General features: G+C 65.1%; 2 protein-coding genes across 4 annotated transcripts; one reads left to right on the plus strand and one right to left on the minus strand.

The window, feature by feature from the left end:
* Positions 1-933: 933 nt before the first annotated feature.
* KLHL21 (kelch like family member 21) lies at positions 934-10,884 on the plus strand. Its single transcript, XM_079777549.1, has 4 exons — positions 934-2,079; positions 4,229-4,634; positions 7,848-7,920; positions 8,834-10,884. Exons 1-4 carry the CDS (start codon positions 1,059-1,061, stop codon positions 9,128-9,130), a joined length of 1,797 nt encoding a protein of 598 aa, XP_079633675.1. The 5' UTR covers positions 934-1,058; the 3' UTR covers positions 9,131-10,884.
* Positions 10,885-12,171: 1,287 nt separating this feature from the next.
* On the minus strand, positions 12,172-19,247 carry ZBTB48 (zinc finger and BTB domain containing 48). Of its 3 annotated transcripts, none has more exons than XM_079777548.1 (11): positions 19,201-19,247; positions 17,907-18,600; positions 17,216-17,457; positions 15,670-15,781; positions 14,987-15,079; positions 14,395-14,481; positions 14,066-14,220; positions 13,534-13,670; positions 13,279-13,443; positions 12,805-12,893; positions 12,172-12,735 (listed from the first exon to the last, which is right to left on the minus strand). In XM_079777548.1, the coding sequence occupies exons 2-11, from the start codon at positions 18,591-18,593 to the stop codon at positions 12,445-12,447; spliced, it is 2,058 nt and encodes a 685-aa protein (XP_079633674.1). In that variant the 5' UTR covers positions 18,594-18,600; positions 19,201-19,247; the 3' UTR covers positions 12,172-12,444. The 3 variants fall into 3 exon arrangements, with proteins under 3 accessions (XP_079633674.1, XP_079633672.1, XP_079633673.1); XM_079777546.1 differs by having other exon boundaries at positions 19,113-19,220; XM_079777547.1 differs by lacking the exon at positions 19,201-19,247 and adding an exon at positions 19,113-19,189 and having other exon boundaries at positions 17,907-18,596.
* Positions 19,248-19,313: the final 66 nt, after the last annotated feature.

Raw genomic sequence — 19,313 nt, forward strand, 5'->3', positions numbered from 1 at the left:
GTTTAAGGCAGGCAGTCTCCTGTCTGACCTTGAGCTGAAGGCACTGTCCCCGGGGCCCCTGGTGTCCCCTCTCGGAGCAGGAAAACTGCTTTTTTCCCTCCGGCATTGTTTTCCAGTGCTTTCGGTTTTCTGTTTAATAGTATATACACCCTTAGGACTTTCTCCTGCCCTCGTCTTCTGCCTTCCCCACGTCCATCCGCAGGAAGGGGGGCCGGGGGTCCCCGGTGTCCAAACCCGGAGCAGGCCGGCCCCCTTCGGAGCGCAGCGCAGCGCCGGAACCCGAGTCTGAATCGGAAAACTGAAACCGCGCCTCGACGCGGACGAAAGTTAATGACCGCGTTGGTCCGGCCTGAAACTCCGGCGGAGCCAGCCGAGCGCATTCCGGCACGGGCCCCGGGTGCGGAGCCGAGAAGAAAAGCCGCCTCCGACCCGGAGAGCTGCTCTGCTCCGGTCCCGTTGTCCAGACCCTGCTGTTGGGAAATGTTGCCCCGGCGGGGTTAGCCGCAGCCCTCCGGACTAGAGAGAGAAAAAGCGTTAAAGCCTCTGTGCGCAGCGGCCTGCGGCGGGGCGGACGCAGTTGGGAGTCTGGCGCGAAAGGGTGATGCCGTCCGGGCGCCGCGCTCGCCCCCACCGGGTTTGCTCAGCAGCCGGGCCCGGGGGGGGGGGGCGTGGGCGGGCCCGGGAGGCCCCCATCCCGGCGCGCGGCAGGGCCGCCCCCGGAGAGAACACTTGTCACCCGCCGGCCCGGCCCGGGCGTCGGCGCGGGGCCGCAGGAAGCCCCGGAAGGGCGGGGAGGGGACGTGCGCGGGCGGCGGTGACTCAGCCGGGCGCGCGGGGGCGGGAGGGAGCCAGCCGGGGCGGGCGGCGCCGGGCCCCGAGGGGTTAAGTGGGCGGCGCCGGCGGCGCCCCGCCTCCCCCCAGGCCGGCCCCCCGGAGGCCGCGGCGCCCGGCCGTATTTATAGCAGCTGCGCCGGCCGCGCCGCGTCTCTCCCGCTGGCCCCGGCCGCGGCCTCCCCCCGGTAGCGCGTCCCGGCCCCGCGCCCCGCAGCCAAGGCGCCATGGAGCGGCCGGCGCCCCTGGCCGTGCTGCCCTTCTCGGACCCCGCGCACGCGCTGAGCCTGCTCCGCGGCCTGAGCCAGCTGCGCGCCGAGCGCAAGTTCCTGGACGTGACCCTGGAGGCGGCGGGCGGGCGCGACTTCCCGGCGCACCGCGCGGTGCTGGCGGCCGCCAGCCCCTACTTCCGCGCCATGTTCGCCGGGCAGCTGCGCGAGAGCCGCGCCGAGCGGGTGCGCCTGCACGGGGTGCCGCCCGACATGCTGCAGCTGCTGCTCGACTTCAGCTACACGGGCCGCGTGGCCGTGAGCGGCGACAACGCCGAGCCGCTGCTGCGCGCCGCCGACCTGCTGCAGTTCCCGGCCGTGAAGGAGGCGTGCGGCGCCTTCCTGCAGCAGCAGCTCGACCTGGCCAACTGCCTGGACATGCAGGACTTCGCCGAGGCCTTCAGCTGCGCGGGGCTGGCGCACGCGGCGCAGCGCTTCATCCTGCGCCACGTGGGCGAGCTGGGCGCCGAGCAGCTGGAGCGGCTGCCGCTGGCGCGCCTGCTGCGCTACCTGCGCGACGACGGGCTGTGCGTGCCCAAGGAGGAGGCCGCCTACCAGCTGGCGCTGCGCTGGGTGCGCGCCGACCCGCCGCGCCGCGCCGCGCACTGGCCGCAGCTGCTGGAGGCCGTGCGCCTGCCCTTCGTGCGCCGCTTCTACCTGCTGGCGCACGTCGAGGCCGAGCCGCTGGTGGCCCGCTGCCCGCCCTGCCTGCGCCTGCTGCGCGAGGCGCGCGACTTCCAGGCGGCGCGCTACGACCGCCACGACCGCGGGCCCTGCCCCCGCATGCGCCCGCGCCCCTCCACCGGCCTCGCCGAGATCCTCGTGCTCGTGGGCGGCTGCGACCAGGACTGCGACGAGCTGGTCACCGTCGACTGCTACAACCCGCAGACGGGCCAGTGGCGCTACCTGGCCGAGTTCCCGGACCACCTGGGCGGGGGCTACAGCATCGTGGCGCTTGGCAACGACATCTACGTGACGGGTGAGTGGGCTGGGCAGGACTCGGAGCCGGCCGACCCCCCGGCAGGGGTCTCCAGGGTTGGCCTCCCGCGCCCCTGTGGGAGCAAGAGCAACCCACAGAACCTGGACCGGGGACCGCGCCCAGCGGGCACCTCCCCTTCCCCGCACGCTGGACTGCGGTTCTCCCCTAAGCCGGTCCTCTCGACCTGAAAGAAGGGCCTCTTGTGTGAGCGGGACACACAGCTGTTTGTGGGTTTCTTTCCCGCGCTGCGGGGCCTCTCTGGGGAGCCCACTCTTTTCCCCAGGAAGTGCCACTCCCCCCATTCGGTTGGAAGAGACTGGGGCATTCACCCCGCACAATGGGTGCTTTCTTTTATCCCTAGGGAACCCAGCGACCGGCCCGGGCCCACGCCCTGTGACACATCTACCCCCCTCCCGGGGCTTCCTCCCAGCCCAGCCTCAAGGCCGCCGGTGCTGGCATTGGGTCACCCCTTGACTAGGTCCCCCTGGCCCTGCACCTGGGCTGCGGCCTGCCGGTCACATGGTGTGTAGGCTGCTCGCCGCCCAGTGACTGTAAACACAGTCACATGCTGGGAGGTTTTCTTGCAGAGACTTGGCTCAAACCCCAACACACTGCCGAGTCATGCTGGGCGGGCCCACGTTGGGCTTCTCCCACATTTTTTATGGAGGATAAATCTTGGCTCAAACCGGAGGCTACCTCCTTCCGTGCGGCGAGGAGGGGTGGTCTCCTCGAGGGCTATATAAGGAAAGAAGCCGGCGGGGCGTGCACTGGGCCCGCTGCGGGCCGGGATCCCTCGGTGAGGCTGCGGGCCGGGCCTGGCATGTGGGAGAAAGTCGGCTCTGAGACGGGCAGCGTCCCTGCGGGCTCTGAGCTGACAAGTGGGAGGCCTCCCGGCCTGAGGACACTCCACTCTGTGGCCACAGCTTTCTGACCTGCAGCTCCCGTCCAGCCTCTGCTGCCATCCCCCAGAATCCCCTTTGCAGTCTGAGGTCGGCCCTGCGTTTGGGAACCGCCCCCCCACCCCCCAAGCCTGGCAGGGGAAGTCCCTCCCCAAAGTGGTCAGACTGGCCCTGACTGCACACCCTTCCGAAGGTCTCAGCCGAGCAGCTGATCCTCTGGGTGTGGACAGGTGGCCGGTCCCCCCAGGCAGCTGCCTGTCGGAATTTCACGGGGAGAGAGCGCCTCAGCTGCCGTGGGCGCGTGGTTCTCCCGTAGAAGGAAGAAGGCCTGCCGCACGCCGCCACGTTTACCCGACTTGTTTTCTCCCTTTAAAAAGCTCAGGGCCACCAGCCGGATAGAATGTCCCGTCTGTGCTGCCCGTGGCGCCAGCCTCGGGGGCAGGGAATGCAGCCCCTGGGTCCTGGGGTCCCTTCACCCTGGGGTCCGTGGAGGTCCTGGGTCCTGGGTGGACTTGTTTACTTTATGGTTACAGTCAGCGCCGTTGGGCTTTGATGCTTATTTTATTTCAGTTCTTTTTGGAAATGTAGACAGAGGAGTATATGTGTCCCGGGTGGGGAAAGTAGTTTGACAGTTGTCTGCGTGTGAAAGTTTATTCTCGTCATTATTTATTAGTTATTGTGTTGGAAAGCGGATTCAACTGTAAACCTACTCTTGCCCCGCCCTGTATTTGTACAACTGGATGAGTTTTTCCTCAATCAGGACGGCCCCTCGGGCATTACGTTCTGTGTTGGGTTTCCTGCTTGCGGCATGAAGTGGGGGGTGGCCAGGCAGCCTAGACTTTGGGGAACAAGTCCCTGTGCATCCCGCTCCGTGCCGTGTCCCCAGGAGAACGACTCTGAGACCTGATGCCCTGGTCCAGTTGAGGTGCTTGACGTGTACGTGGGGTCCAGACCCAGGTTGTTTACTTAGGACTGTGGCCCCAGGGCCTTTGCCCACAGAGCTCTTGGCGGTGTGTGTGTGGCATGAAGCCGGCGCCTCGGGGGCAGTGAGCCGCGGTCAGCGTCCGCATTGCCTCAGCCGCAGCCGGAAGCCCCGGCCCAGGCCTGGGCGCAGGAGGTCCTGTGTTTACATCAAAGTCGGGGAGGTTCATTCCCCCCCTGGAGATGCCCTCTGGGGTGTTCGGGAAGGCGTAGGCGGGTGACTCACCCGAGCGGGCGGGGACTGACTGCTGCTGTGCGTGTCCTGGCAGGTGGGTCCGACGGCGCCAGGCTGTACGACTGCGTGTGGCGGTACAACTCGAGCGTGAACGAGTGGACGGAGGTGGCGCCCATGCTCAAGGCCCGTGAGTACCACAGCTCCTCCGTGCTGGACGGGCTGCTGTACGTGGTGGCGGCCGACAGCACGGAGCGCTACGACCACACCACCGACGCCTGGGAGGCCCTGCAGCCCATGACCTACCCCCTGGACAACTGCTCCACCACGGCCTGCCGCGGCCGGCTCTACGCCATCGGCTCGCTGGCCGGCAAGGAGACCATGGTGATGCAGTGCTACGACCCGGACACGGACCTCTGGTCGCTGGTGGACTGTGGCCCGCTCCCGCCCTGGTCCTTTGCCCCCAAGACAGTGACTCTGAACGGACTCATGTACTTCATCAGGTGAGTCCCCGGGCCCAGGCCCCGTGCGAGGCGCATCGTCCTGGTTCTCGCCACGAAGACGCGGCCGGGTTGGGGTCCAGGGCTGGCCTCTGTGCTGACGGCGGAGTCTGGGGCTTCCAGGTTTCCGTAGGGAAGGGGTCCCGGGGTGGAGCTGGGTCCTTCCAGGGAACTTCTAGGCGCTAAATGGAAGAAGCCCTTTGCCTGGACCCCCACCTGGGGGAGCCCCTTAGGCCCCGGCTATTCCCGCACGGCCTTCGTTGGAAGGACCCTGTCCTGTCGGAGGGATTCTGAATCTTAGACCAGGGGACACATTGGACACTCAAGACCTGGGGGAACTTGTGGTCTTGACAGAACGGCCCTTTGCTCACTGAGCAGAGTGTCCACCCCACTCAGGCAGGTGGGGCCAGCGGCCAGGTGGCTGGACTGCCCCGCCCCCTCTTTCATATCCAGTGCGCTTCTGCCGGTTCTGGGTCTGTCTGTCCCCTCCCCGCCTGGCCTGGCGCCGGGAGGGCCCATGACTCTGGCCTAACGAATGCTGTTGTCCACGGTCCCGCGGCCGCTCTGGGCCGGGCAGGGAGCTGGTGCTGAGCAGGCCGCTGTCTGTGGGGATGACGGCAGTGGGAGCGCACGCTGGGCCTGGACCTGCCGGGCGCTGTGCTGCCTGCTCCCTGGGCGTTGGCATGGTTGGCCCCCATGAGGTGGGCCCCGTTGTCCCGTTTCACAGATGGCGAGAAGGCCTACGGGGCGGGGGACTTCCTGCCACAGGCTTCACGTGGCCGTACAAGGTGTGAACCGAGGATGCCCAGGTCCCTGTGTGGAGCCACTGGAGCCTGGCAGTACCCGCAGGTCTCGATGACTAGTCACAGCCACGTGCCACCGCCTTGTAGGCAGGTGGGTGTCCCGGGGCCAGCACCCCCTGCCCGCTGCTCACAGCCTCTGTGCTGTGTCCCCGCGGCTCCCCTCTCCGGCCTGGAGCCGTCCTGCGTATACGGACCAGGAGGGAAGGGGACCGTATGAACAGCACGCCCGTGTCCCCTCTGTCCCCCTTCGGCTGGGGCTTTGAATTGGGAGCCTCAGAAGCTCCCCCCTGACCCCCGAGCCTCGAACCATCCGAGCTGCCGCTCCCTCTCCCCGGGCTTTCTGGTGAGCGCATCCAGGCAGGTGGCCGAGGGGCCAGGCATCTCCGTGTGCCAGAGCCTGGGGGCTGCTCCGAGAAAGCCCTGGAATCTCGCCAGCCCCGCGTCCTCTTACAGACACCACCTGACCCTTCACCCAGCTCTCCCTCCCCGAAGTCGGGGTGGTGTCTTCCGAGCGGGGTGGAGAGGCTATAAATACAACTTAGCAGAGCGCCAGCCTCCTGCAGGCTCTGCCGGCCGCGTGCCTTTGGGAGTGTCCTCCGCCCCCGGGTCTCAGTCACTTGTCGTTACCCAGCCGCCCACGCGGGTGCCTCCGCATTGTTAGCCTTTGTAAGGGTTTACCTAAGGGTGGGGGCTAGGGAAGGGGGGCCCAGCTCTGCCCCCCACCCCCAGCCCGGCTGAGAGAGTGAGTGGTCGGGAAAGGCAGCCGGTTGTCCTCGGGTCCGGCCGTGACCCACCTGAGTGCCGGCAGCACCGCTCTGATGCGCTTGAATGTTGGTCGCAGAGCCTCCCTGTCGTGCCCTTTGGTGCCTCCTGAGCCTCATGCCCCTGCTCGGAGCGCCACCCGTGGGGCCGCTCCTGAGGGTGTCTCCCCGGGGAGGCGGCTGCTGTGTCGGGGCCGCATCCCGTGCCTGCTCCCGTCCAGGCTGTGAGCAGGGCTCCCCCCTGTCACCCCCCCAGCCGTGTTCACCTTGGTCCCCATTTAAGCGGCTCCTTGGCTGGGGGCCCTGCCCAGCCTGGCCCCAGCTGGCTGCAGCGTGTGCGTTTCTGCGCGGGGCCGACAGCCCGCTGCTTCCAGGATTAATTACCAACCGTGGTATGTACGGGCCACAACGTAGGAATGGCTTTTGCATTTTGAAGTAACTTGGGGGAAATCCAAGCAAGAGTGCTATTTTGTTTGTTTCTAAGTATGTTTCTGTTCATTTCAGAGAGAGGAAGGGAGAGGGAGAGAGAAAAGAAACTTAGACATCAATTGGCTGCCTCCTGCACACCCTCTATGGCAGGCGTCCTCAAACTACGGCCCGCGGGCCACATTCAGGTGTTTTTGCCATTTTGTTTTTTTACTTCAAAATAAGATATGTGCAGTGTGCATAGGAATTTGTTCATAGTTTTTTTTAAACTATAGTCTGGCCCTCCAACGGTCTGAGGGACAGTGAACTGGCCCCGTTTAAAAAGTTTGAGGACCCCTGCTCTATGGGGATCAAGCCCGCAGCCTGGGTACGTGCCCTGACTGGTGCCTGGGTCCGTGCTCAACCACTGCGCCACACCGGCCGGGCAAGAGTACTGTTTTGTGACGTGAAAAGTGTGAACTTGCAGATTTCCGCGACCCACGAGGAAGCTGGATTGGAACCAGCCGGCCCCTCTGTTTGCAGGTGCCGTGGCCGCTAGTGCGGGGCCTCAGATACTCCCTGTCCGGCCCACCTGCCGACCCTTGTCTGCGATCATTCTATTTTGGGGAGTCTTTGCTTTTCAAGTCTGTGCCTTGGAGCCTTTAATGCAGGGGTCAGGAGTGTGTCAAATCAGGGTGACCCCCAAAGGGAAGGGTAGCTCGGGGGCACCTTCCTTCCGGTGGCCGTGGTTACCTTGCTGTGCGCTGAAGATGCACAGTGGACGGGGTGGGATAGGGGCTGGCAGCAGAGGTGAGGCAGTGGTCGAGGATCGGTCCGGGCCACGTGGGGTGCGCGATCGGGTGGTCGGCCACGGAAGACTGTCCTAAAGAGGTGACACAAGTCCGAGTCAGAAGGACGAGGAGGAGGCGGCGGATGGGAAGAACCCCGATAAGTTAAAGCTCTGAAGCCAGTGTGGCTGCAGCAAGGGGAGGGCAGTGGGTTCGTGCGGGGTGCTGGGTGGTAGGGAAAGAGGCACCTGAGGGTGTGATCTTTGGGTTCAGGGAGAAAGGCTGAGTGCAGGCACCTCGGAACCTAGGCCAGAGGTGGGGGTGGGGCCTGAAATCAGGGCTAGGGTCCAACTAGGTAATGGGCTGTCAGATGGCACCAAAGAAGTCCCCAAAGGTGAGGGCCTTGGAGGACCTCCTCTCCAGTCCCTCCCACCCACTCTCCCCTCGTCCCCCCAACAGGGACGACTCCGCCGAGGTGGATGTGTATAACCCCGGGAAGAACGAATGGGACAAGATCCCATCTATGAATCAGGTAAGTGCCTGCATAGGAAGCACCGGCCGCCCTGAGGCACAGAGCATACTGGGGAAGAGTTCACCAGAGGCTGCACGTGCAAAGGCCCTGGGGCACGGCGAGCCTGGTTCCTAGAACAAGGTCTCAGCTCCGTGTGGCTGGTACAGAGTGAGCAAGCTGACAACAGAGGGGACAAGGTCAGACAGGAGGTCTTTGGGGGCTGACCTTGGCAGTGTACTCATTGAGCGCCTGCTGTGTGCTCTGAGCAGGGCACCCGCTTGATGCTGGTGCTGTTGCCTGATCGGGTCTCGCCTTCTCTCTGCGCGTTGAGGAGTGAGGTACTGAGCCTGATAGTGTCATGGAGCCATGAGGCAGGAGCAGCATCTGGCCACGTGGGCAAATTTCCTTCATCCCAGGCCCACCCGCACCACCTGCATCTTTTCTGTCTTCCTTAACACACCTGCTCTCAGGATACCTCTGCGTGGCAGTGCCACAGTTTACAGCATCATAGCGTGACATCCTTGTCCTTAAGAAATTAACTTGACGTTTTCCCCAAAGTGAGCTACACGTACTCATGGCAAGTGCGAGGAAGACGACGGTCCAGCCTTACGGCTCGGCGCTTAGTCTCGGGTCGTCCCAGAGGCTCGGTTCCCCATCTGTAAGGGGGGAAGACCGGTCGCACCTGCCGAAGAGGCCGGTGCTGCTCCCAGGGAGACTCGGCGCCTCTGCAGCCCCCTGACCCCCGCAGGGCCAGGCGTGGAGCCCCTTTTCCGAGGTGGGGTGCTGGCGGGTCCTGGCTCCCAGCATCACTTCCTGGAGTGTCGAGGCCGCCGCTCCTAAGGGTCCCAGGCGCCTTCTCCATGGAGAGGGACTGCGGGGGCTCTGCCAGGCCCTGGCTACTGGCCTCCGCTCACCTGTCCCCCTTGACCCACAGGTACACGTGGGAGGCAGCCTGGCCGTCCTTGGAGGGAAGCTGTACGTCTCGGGGGGGTATGACAACACGTTTGAACTCTCGGATGTGGTAGAAGCCTATGACCCTGAGACTCGGGCCTGGAGCGTGGTGGGGCGGCTCCCCGAACCCACCTTCTGGCATGGCAGCGTCAGCATCTTCCGCCAGTTCATGCCCCAGACGCCCTTGGGTGGACGTGGCTTTGAGCTAGACAGCAGCAGCAGCGACATGGACGTGGGCCAGCCCCGGCTGCCACCGGAGCACCCCCGCGAGCTGCACTAGCCCCGGCCTGGCCCAGGGAGGGCCTCGATGCAGGTAACCCAGCACCTCGGGGGCGGCGACCCCCTCCTTCGTGCCTGAGGACAGGTTGGGCTCACCAGGTGGAACCGGCTCTTGGGCTGCCGAGCAAGCCTCAGGGTCCGACGCCTGGACCCTCTGCATCTAGACTCTGAGTCACAGCTGCGGGGTCAACGCCAGTTGTGAACGGCCCTCCCTTGGCCCAGGAAGAGAAGCCTCCTCACCGACACGTGTCTGGCTCCAACAGGCCACCACCCCTGCACCCCCGCCTCCCCACTGTCACCCCCTTGCACCCACCTCCGGGGGAGGAGAGCCACTCTGGGGCATGAGTGGAGGGGGTCAGGACGCATTGGGGATCGGGCAGGCGATGGCTGCATCCCAGCGCACGTCTCCCCGGATGAAGGGGGTTGCGCACAAAAACACCCCCACAGGGACGGGCCTCCAGCAGCTGAGCTCAGACCCAGGGGCGCAGGGCAGGGGACTGGTGTGGCCTTGGAGCCCAGAGGCCTGCTGAGTGTGTGTCCATGCACTGGGCTGAGCCTGATGTTGGTGTCCCTGCCCACCCACCCCACCAGCTGGCATGTCCGCCCTCCCTCCGCCCTGGCTCAGAGGCCTCTCCACGTTCGACTCAGTGCAGTGGGTGAAAGCCTGCGGGTGCAAGGTCGGGCTCCTTCCGGGGGGTGCTGGGAGCTGGCCTCTGACGCCCAGCCAGGCGGGCTGCCCTTGCCTGTGGTCAGGAGTCCTGCCCCAGGAGCAGCCCCGGGCAGCATGGCTTCAGGGTTGGTTGCAAGGTTTGAAAGGCAGCTTGGGCTTAAGAGGCGGCGGGAACCAGCGCTGGTGATCTGTGATCTGTTGCAGGCCTCTGCAGCGGGGGATTGGGGGGCGTTCCAGGAGGTGGGAGCCCAGGGCCCAGGGCACGCTTCTCGGGGAGTGTGAGCGTTTCCGTGGATTGGGTGGGCTTGCCCCTCAGGCCTGGCGTAGCTTTGCTGGAGTTGGTCTCCCGTCCGGTGAGGACAGTGTTTGCATTTCCTCGTGCGATGAAGTGAAATGTTTGCGGAGGGGCCATGTCTGTACGTTCTCCCCAGAAGAAAGGGTTCGCGGCACTTCACAGATGCCACTGAAGACCTTGCGTTGGCCCGTGGCCCCGGTTTGGGGAGGAAGCCTGTGGCCTCCAGGGCTGCTGGCTGGGCCCTGCTGTGTGGTCATCGCGGTGGGTTAGATCTCGTGTTCCAGACACCTGCTGGGTGGCCACAGCTCACAGCCAGCCCTTCCCATCCCCCTGGGGTCCTTCCCACTATGAGGTCAGGCACCGTGGGAGGGCATGTAGGGGTCGGGATCAGACCGAGCCTTCAGACGTGTGCTCCCTGCCCTGGGGCCCCCCTGGCACGGGGTTCAGGCTGTGGGTAAAAGCCTGCAGGTGCAAGGTCGGGCACGCCCCCACCACTTGCAGATGAATGTACTGACTTGGGGACAGAGGGCTGGACCAACTCGGGGTGGGACTGCGTGTTGGGGGCACACCCTTTTACCAGTCTCCAAGACAAATTAAGTTATGAGAGCTCGGGGATGGTATTTAATGCTGACTCGACGTATTCTGTATTTATGACTACCCACCCTCCCCCGTCGGCACCCAGGCCAGCCCCAGAGGGCGGGTGGGTGTGCGTATTTATTGTCTGTTCTGGAGGCAAATGTCACTTCCAGAATGCTGTAAGGTTTTAGGGCGCCTTCAATACTTTTTGAAATAAAAATGTTTCCTATACACTTGGTGTCGTTGCCTTTACTCTGCTGGCACCTTGGGCTGGAGGCCACATGGTGAGGCGGCTGGTGCTGGGCAAGGGCAGAGTGCCATGCCAGGGGCAAAGTTTTCTGGCCCTTTCTCATCCTGAATGACCACAAGGTGTGAAGTGGAGGCGGGCATGAGGTGAGGACACAGCTGGCGTGTCCAGGCCCCCCTGCTGCTATTGGCCTCGCTGCCTGCCTGTGGGCACTCCGCCCGTGCCCCTCCCCCAGTCCAGCCTGATCCTCTGTGCAGTGGGTGAACCCGGACCTGGGTGGGGGTGCCCGGGAAGGACTGATTCCTGGGGACCAGAAGCTCAGGAGCACCCACCTCTGCTGAAGAGCAGGCCCTCTGAGCCCAAGGAAAGGCCGGTGCCTGTGCCGGGAGGGGCGTTTTGAGGCCAGTTTGCCTTTTTCACTCTCTCGAGGCAGCTCACAATCTGGTGTCAGTCACTGCACTCGAGCCCATTAGCTGAGCTCCCCGGTGGTCAAGGAGCGAAAGATGGGGAGGTGGGTTCCTCAAACCCCAGGAGGCCTTAGCGTGCTGCGGGGCTGTTCCAGGGACCCTCCAGGAAGGAAGGGTCTTCGGGCCTGACAGGCTCCCGGGGTCACGACCATGGCTACCACCTCCCAAGCAGCAGCACTCCCCCGGGGGCCGCTGGAGGTGTACAGGCTGACGCCTCCCCAGGGCGGGGGCTGGGCAGAGGCGACCCTGACTTCAGGGCTGGGACACAGAGGCTGCAGGTTTGGCCTGCTGGACTCTTGCTGGTGCCCCCAGCTGCCAGGCTGAGTGAGCCGCCCGGAGAGCAGCTCCAGATCAGGGAAGGTCTGGGGGGTTGCTATCTAGCAGCGATAGCAAAATGGGGGTTCTCCCTCTTAATCCCATCTATGAAGCGTGTACTGTTACTAACTCCATAAAAGACAAAATGAATCGGTTAGTAACTTGCCCCAGGTCAGTGCTAATAATGCCTCCCGCGCCATGACGAGCAGCACCCACTCCTGTCCCCGTGTCACAGGGCAGGGGACCTCTCACCTCTCGGCTGGCCTTGTCCACGCCCAGGCCTCCTGGACAAGCTAACCAGCCTTGGGCCCTTTCCTCCCGGTGGTGTGCGGCCCGCGGGGTCCAGAGCTGCTTAGCCACGAGCCGGCCTCCTCGGGCCCATTATGCTCGGCCGCACGCTCCCTGGGCGGGAGTCTCGAACCAGTGAGGCCATGAGGGGGGCAGGGGGGGGCTGACCCCAGGGCTCAGGGAAGTCGGCATGTTCCTGTGGGATCTGTTCCCTGCTCCCCATGCTACAACCAACTGAACGAGGGTTGGGAGACGGATTACTGTCCTGGGCCAGAGGCGTGGCCCCCAAAATTCCCCGCCAGGGTGTCCCCTGCTGAGGTCTGACCAGGTGGGAAGGGCTGGACTCGGGGGGCTGGGAGAGCACGGCCTGGCCGGACCTGGGACAGACTGCGGGTGGGCTGAACGAGATTGCGGAGCCACGTGGTTTATTGGGGCAGGGCCACGGGCGGTGTGGAGGCTACGAGTCACAGTCCTCGGGAATGGCCGCGGTGATGAGCAGCGAGGGCTCCATGACGCCCGGGAAGCTCTCCTCCGTGCACAGTCTCTGGGCGGGGAGCTGGGGGGCCAGGCCGCCCTGGGCCAGGGACTCCATGATGACCTCGGCCGAGCCCACCTCCAGCTCGGCGGGCGGCTGGAGCGCTACCACCACCACCTTCTCGTCCTCGATGACCAGGTTCCGGAGCTTGCGCTGCCGCGGGTTGTAGTTCTTCACGCGGTCATGGATCTCCATGTGCCTCCGCAGGTGGGCCTGGGGGGAGCGGGGCTCAGGGCTGGGCCGGGAGGCCCGAGGGGGGAGGAGGAGGTGAGCCAGGCCTACCTGCCGGGTGAACTTGTAGCCGCACTTGGTGCACTCGAACTTCCTCACGCCCTTGTGCCTCCGGACGTGCACACGCAGCTGCTCCACGGCTGACAGGGAAGGCCCCGGGGAGGCATGAGAGGGCGGGAAACGGGAAGTGGCGGGGGCCTGCCTGAGCTGGGAGTCCTTCGGGTTTTCATCCGCTGCTTGGGGCCCTGCCACCTACAGCGCCTCCCGAGGTCACTACTGCACAGGACCCGGGAGCTCCCCCCCGGCCCCCCCTCCCGTTTGAGACGAGGATTAAATGCGGGAGCCCCTGCTTTGTTATCACTGCTGGATGGCAACCCCCACACCTTCCATGGGGACTGGGAGATCCGCCGCCAAGAGGTCCCTAAGGAGGAGGAGCGTGTGGGAGCCACGCCGCCCCGGCCTCTCCCGGTGCAGACGCCGGCCCTCTCCTCCACCAGGGCTTGCGGGAAGGACGGGGGCAGGTACCTTTGAAGGTCTTCCCGCAGATCTGGCAGAAGTGGGGGCGGCCCTCCTGGTGGCGGCTGGCCACGTGCCTCAGCAGGGGCCCCTTCTCGGTGAAGCGCTGCTCGCAGAACTCGCAGCTGAAGGGCCTCTCGCCAGTGTGGGTGCGGTTGTGCTTGTCCAGGCTGGCTGTGGGACCGGCTGAGTCAGCGCGGGCCGGGCCGGGCCGGGCCGGGCCGGGACACTCCCCTCGGGGACGGGAGGGGCGGCCCGCCTCACCTTGGGTGCGGAAGGTCTTGCCACAGAGGTGACACTGGAAGGGCTTCTCGCCCGTGTGCGTGCGCAGGTGCGTGTTGAGATTGGCCTTCTGGGTGAAGGCGTGGCTGCAGAACTCACAGACGTAGGGCCTCTCGTTCCTGTCCGGGTGGGGGACACAGACAGGCCATCACCCAGGGAAGGCGCCCCCTTCACTCCACCCCAGGCCCGAGCCAAGGCAACAGCAAGGCCTGGGCCAGCCCGCCGGAGCCACGCCGGAGGGGCCGAGGCTTCGATGAGCAGCCGGGTGGAAGGGCATGGGCAGTGCCAGCAAGGGGACACCAACTCCTGCCCAGGGGGTGCAGGGCCTGTCTTAGCCTGGAACCCCTACCCCTCTCTGCCTGGCCAACTTGCTCGGCCCTCTGATGCCCCTGCAGGCACCACACAGGGTGGAGGGCACTCTGACCCGTGTGTAAGCACACTCTGCCTTCCGGCCACTTGCTGGCCTGGAGCCGGCGCAGGGCCAGACCCTGGGGGAAGACGGGTCAACCCCAACCTGTGCTTGGCTTTGGTGTGCATCTGCAGGCCGTTTCGGCTCGAGGCCCGGTGCCCACACTCCTCACACACGAACAGCTTCTCTCCGCGGTGCTTGAAAGCCTCGTGCAGCTGCAGTTCTGTCCGGGACAGGAAGCACTTGGCACAGGTGGGACACTGCAGGGCAGAAAGGACCGGACATAGGGAGCAGGTGAGGGCAGGGCGGGGCTGCCCAGGAGCCCGCACCCCCTGGACACCCCGCATGGCAGAAACCGCACAGCCGCCCCCTGGAGCAGCTCCAGTCCCAGCGTCAGCGCGCTGGCCCCGCCCTCGGCCCCGCCGGGCACTCACAGCATGGGGCTTGGGAGCTCCGTGCAGCTTGATCATGTGGCTCTGCAAGTCCTTCTTCTGCATGAATTGCTGGGAGCAGGAGGAGCACTGGAAGACAGGCCCGCAGGCACCTGAGGCGGCCCGCACCCCAACCCGGCCACCCTGGGCGGTGGGGGGACAGAGGGCAGGGCACCCCAACCCGGCCACCCTGGGCGGTGGGGGGACAGAGGGCAGGGCACCCCAACCCGGCCACCCTGGGCGGTGGGGGGACAGAGGGCAGGGCACCCCAACTCGGCCACCCTAGGCGGTGGGGGGACAGAGGGCAGGGCACCCCAACCCGGCCACCCTGGGCGGTGGGGGGACAGAGGGCAGGGCCCAGCCGGAGACATTGGAAGGCCCCTTGACCTGGGTGATGCCCAAGCTGGGAAGGCGCCCCAGGCCATACCCGCAGGGATGCGGAGCCTGCCCTCTATGGAAAGAAACAAGGACCCCAAAAGGACCAGTGGCCCAGCCTGAAGGTTGGGGTACGGGATGGGCAGGGAAGGCAGGGCTCCTTGAAGCTGCAAGGGGGCGGCACCCAGTGGGCGGGCCCTGGGGACAGGCCGAGCCTGACCTTGTAGGGCATCTCCCCTGTGTGGGACACCATGTGCACCCGCAGCTCCATCCTCCGGCGGAAGGTCTCCTGGCACACGGAGCACGTGAAGACCTGGCGGTGTGAGGGGCAAGCAGGGCCGGCATCAGCGGGGGCCTCTGCCGGCGACGGCGGCCTCTGCCCGGGCTTCCACTCGCTGCGGGGGAGTCTGCCCGAGGAGGGGGCCGCTAGGGTGGAGAGGGAACACGTAATCTGCCTGCCCTGAGCCTGGCTGTTCACACCCTCCACACCAGGCCCCTCTCAGACCCGGCAGGCTGCGGGCAGGGGCTTAGCGGCCTTGCCCGCAGCCCCTGGCCCTGGCAACAGGCCTCTAGGAAGACAAGGGCAGGATGTGGCTGCCCCACCACATGGCCCGCCAGGGGGGTGACGGGAGTGGCCAGGTGGCCTTTCCCAGCAGGCAGCCCCCCACCAAGGTACCCCTTCTCCAAAGCCCAGGGGCCTGGCAGGCAAACCCCAAATGCCTCCTGGGCTGTCCCTTTCACTCTTGGGACCTGTGTCCCCACCTGTAATACCAGGCAGCCAACTTGACGGCATCCAGGAACCCTGCGGCTCTCGCATTGACCGTCCCCTCTAAGTCTGCGGGCCCTCCCGAGGGCGGAGGAGGCTACATGCCCCGGCCCACAGCACCTGGGCCAGCCACGCACCTGCTCGGAGCGGTTCATGCAATTCCGGGCTTCGTGCTCCAGGAGGTTCTCCTTCCGGAAGTAGCACTTCCCACATTTGGGGCACTCGAAGGGCTTCTCCCCAGTGTGTTTCCTGCCAGAAGCCACAGGGGGGGTGGGGCTGAGCGACTTCCAGCCTCACCCTCACCCAGTGCCCCCTCTGGCTCTCACCACGCGGCTGGGGAACCTGCAGGTGGAGAGGGAAACCTTCCCCCCTCCCAGCTCCGGCCCAGCTCCAGCCCAGCTCCAGCCCAGGGCCGCCCGGAGCCGTGCCCACCTCTCTGAAGGCGGAAACAATCTCTGGGTCCAGATTCCCTGGAGGAACCACTCAATCTGCCCGGAACTTCTGTGGGCTCCACCTTCAAAACTGTGGCCAGAGCTGACCACTGCGCCTCCCCTCCGGCAACCCTCTAGTGGGGCCATACAGGGCCCTGGGCCTGGCCTGAGCCTCCTGCCTGAGCCCCACAGCAGCCTCCTGGCAGCCGGTGGAGGAGCCGTAAGGAGGCAGATCTCAGTGCCGCTCTGCTCAGGATCTCCAATGCCTCGTATTTCCTGAGAAAAGGCCTGGGGTACAGCTGCCATGCCCCCTACCTTGCTGGCCTCACTCCCCACCCCATGGCCCCTGCTCTGGCTCTCCTCTCAGCCTGAGCTCTCCCCAGCTTCCACCCGGTGACCTTCCTCACCTGCTCGGAGCCTGCTCACATCTTCCTTCCCAACTACAAGCTGACCCGGCCCCTCCTCCCTCCTCCCACTCTGCCGGTCGCCAGTGGCTTCCCAGAGTGTCATACTGAGAAAACCCGTGTGGCCCGATCTGGCCAGCAATTGCACCAGGTGGACCAGTGATGCCTTGGGCCAGAGAGTGGCAGGGCTGGAAGGCATGTCACCTCGGTTCCACCCCTGGGGCCCTGGAGCATCTGGAGCAGCGGCCTCCACGAGAAGCCCCTGCAGCGACGGGAAGGCTCCGAGCCCGTGGCAGCAGCGACGGGCGGGGGCTGAGCGCTGAGCCGTGGCTGGCACGTCTGAGGGACTGACATCATCTCACGTGCGCACTTCCATTTTCCGTTACAACAGCTCCCGTGGCATTCGCTCTCCTTAGTGGACACTACAGCTTTAGCCAAACGGTATCATGCTCCACTGCCACCCGGGCTGGTTTTCCCAGAACTGCCGGCAGCACCAATCCTACCAGGTACCATCCCGGCCCAGAGCCCACTCGGTCAGGCTGCAGAAATACCCAATGTGCGGCCTCACGGGCTTTCCTCATCCCCTTGGCAGAAGCCAGCTGGAGGTCAAGGTTCACGGTGGGCGGAGCTGTTGACAGTTGCACACAAACCCTCTCCAACCAGAGGGCCCACAGTAGGAGGGGAGGAAGGGATCCGACCCAAGGCCAGGTTCTCACTCCCTTATTATGTGGGTCTGAGACGGAGCCCCTGGCCCTACATGGCCCAGAAGCGGGGAGCACAGCCCCCCCCCCCCCCCCCGACACGGGAATGGCAGACAGGAAAAGCAAATAGAAAAACGGAGTGTTTACCTGTTGTGGACTTTTAGGTAATATTTGCTGAGGAACTTTTTATGACACGTGGGGCATTCAACCGGCACCGCTGTACCTTTTCTGTTCGCAGGGGGCTCGGCTGCCAGGGCGCCTGCGCTCAGGGCTGGCTCGGCAGGGCAGGGCTTTCTGAGTACGTTTGATTTCCTCCTGGTCAACATAGTCTCCGTCTCAGAAACACAGTCGCCATTCCCGTCATCCTCAACTTGAACCACCACTTCCCACTAGAGAAGAGGCAGGAGGAGGAGGCGTGTCACCCAGTTAATCAGCAGGGGCCCTGGGGTGGATGCAGCAAGCTCCGTCCCGAGGCCCACCCGGGCCCATCCCCAGACCAGCCCCCAGACCTGTGCCTGTTCCCGTCGGGGCCCCCGGGGGGACAGCATCAGAATCCTGCACTCCAGGCCGGGGCTCCATTGTGGGGAACCGGAAGTGGCTGGCTTTCACTGCCCTGGGGAAACGCCTGCAACCCTAATGCTGCCCACTCCACGCCAAGAAGCTGGCCACCACGGACAGCTGAGGCTGCAGGGCACAGCCAGCTTCCTGTGTTTGGCAAAAGCCTGTTTTAAACCCACATAACAGAGATTCTACCTTGGGGTCCGGCTTACGCCAGGAAAGTGTCCATCTCTTCCCCCTACACCCACTTCCCCCATTCCCAGCACCCTGCATACAGTACCTCATCGCTCCTGCCCTGCAGCTGGCCACCTTGAGCCTCCAGGGGCCTTGGGGGCGCTTTGCAATCCTCAGGCTCCTTGTCCTCTGGGGGACAGAGCTTCAGGGCCTGCTTGAGTTTCCCACGCAGGGACGGGCTCTCAATCAGAGCAGGGAGCCCAAGCTGGGGCCTCTGAGGGCTGGTGCTGCCGCTGGGCTCCGGATCCCTGGGGACTTGACCCACGGCCCTGGAAGCTTCCTCTTGCTCCATGCCTGCTAGCTCCTTGGGGTGGCTGCTCTCATCCTGGGGGGCAGGTGTCTCGAGCCCACTCTGGCCACTTGGTGCCTGTCCCGCCGAGGTCTTGGGGTTGAAGCTCTGGCACAGTTCCACAGCGTCCGGCACACACAGCTCCCTGGCTGCCAGGAGCACCTGATCCCGGTTCCCTGACGTGAGGGCGAGGTGGCCGGTATAGAAAAAGTCCAACAAGAGGCCAAAAATCTCCGCGAAGCCAGCAGGGAGGACAACGCTGCCCCCGGAGCCAACCCCATAGAGGCTCTCAAAGAAGTGGCTGCAGCAGGCGAGGACACTCCAGTGGGCCTTGAACACCAGGTCCCCCACGGCCAGGGTGGCGTCGCAGTACTGGCCCTTCTCCCGCTGCTTGTTGAGCTCCTGCAGGACCCTCACACTGTGCTGGATGAAGGAGCCATCCATGATCTGTCTGGAGGGGAGGAAGGCAGAAGTGACATCCTGGCCAGCACAACCCGGGGGTAAGAGAAAGCCCCTGGATTTGCGAAGTGGGAGAGGGGAGGTGGCTTCTACTCAAAGTCACATTTAGCACCACGAGAGCTCAGATCGAGGCTAGAGTGTGCATGCAGAGACAGGAACAGACCGAAAGCTTCCCCGGGGCTTCCCCGGTGAGCAGCCCATATTAGGGTTGGGCAGAGAGTGGGTGGCGGGGCGCAAGGGGGCTAGGTGGGGGGACGAGGCATGGCTTGGTGGGACACAGGGCAGGGTCGTCAAGGGGCGCTGATGGAAGGGATTGAAGTTTGAGGAAAGGAGCAGCGGATCAGCACGAACTGATCGGCCTGGCACAGCGACAGGACCCGTAGCAGCGGAGGGCGGCGGCTGCAGACGCGTGAGCGAAGCCCACGCCGCTCCCACGGCTCCCGAGCGGCCGGACGTAAGCGGCCGCAGCCCTTCCCTCTCTCGCCCGCGCCCCGCCCTTCTCACCCGGGCCGGTCCTCCCTGCGCCGACCCCACCGATTCCAGACGCGTCCACGCCACAGCCCCACCCGCCAACTGCCCGGGCCGTGTGTACCCAGCCCACACTACGGAGCGGAGACGCCGCCACCGCCGGACGTGACGTCATGGCGCGCCCGCCGGGGTGGAACACCTGAAAGGCGCAGGGTTTTAGCGCTAGCATTTGGGGGC

This window comes from Cnephaeus nilssonii, assembly GCF_951640355.1.
Source record: "Cnephaeus nilssonii genome assembly, chromosome: 7".
Classification (NCBI taxonomy): Eukaryota; Metazoa; Chordata; class Mammalia; order Chiroptera; family Vespertilionidae; genus Cnephaeus; species Cnephaeus nilssonii.

Bases quoted from the DNA above. Each gene is read 5' to 3' on its own strand.
- KLHL21 (XM_079777549.1), top strand. From the start codon at position 1,059: ATGGAGCGGCCGGCGCCCCTGGCCGTGCTGCCCTTCTCGGACCCCGCG. The intron at 4,635-7,847 runs GTGAGTCCCCGG...TCCCCCCAACAG, and splicing joins GGACTCATGTACTTCATCAG to GGACGACTCCGCCGAGGTGG. The intron at 7,921-8,833 runs GTAAGTGCCTGC...CTTGACCCACAG, and splicing joins AGATCCCATCTATGAATCAG to GTACACGTGGGAGGCAGCCT.
- ZBTB48 (XM_079777548.1), bottom strand. From the start codon at position 18,593: ATGGATGGCTCCTTCATCCAGCACAGTGTGAGGGTCCTGCAGGAGCTC. The intron at 15,782-17,215 runs GTAAACACTCCG...GGCTTCTGGCAG, and splicing joins TACCTAAAAGTCCACAACAG to GAAACACACTGGGGAGAAGC. The intron at 12,894-13,278 runs GTACCTGCCCCC...CTTCCCTGTCAG, and splicing joins CTGCGGGAAGACCTTCAAAG to CCGTGGAGCAGCTGCGTGTG.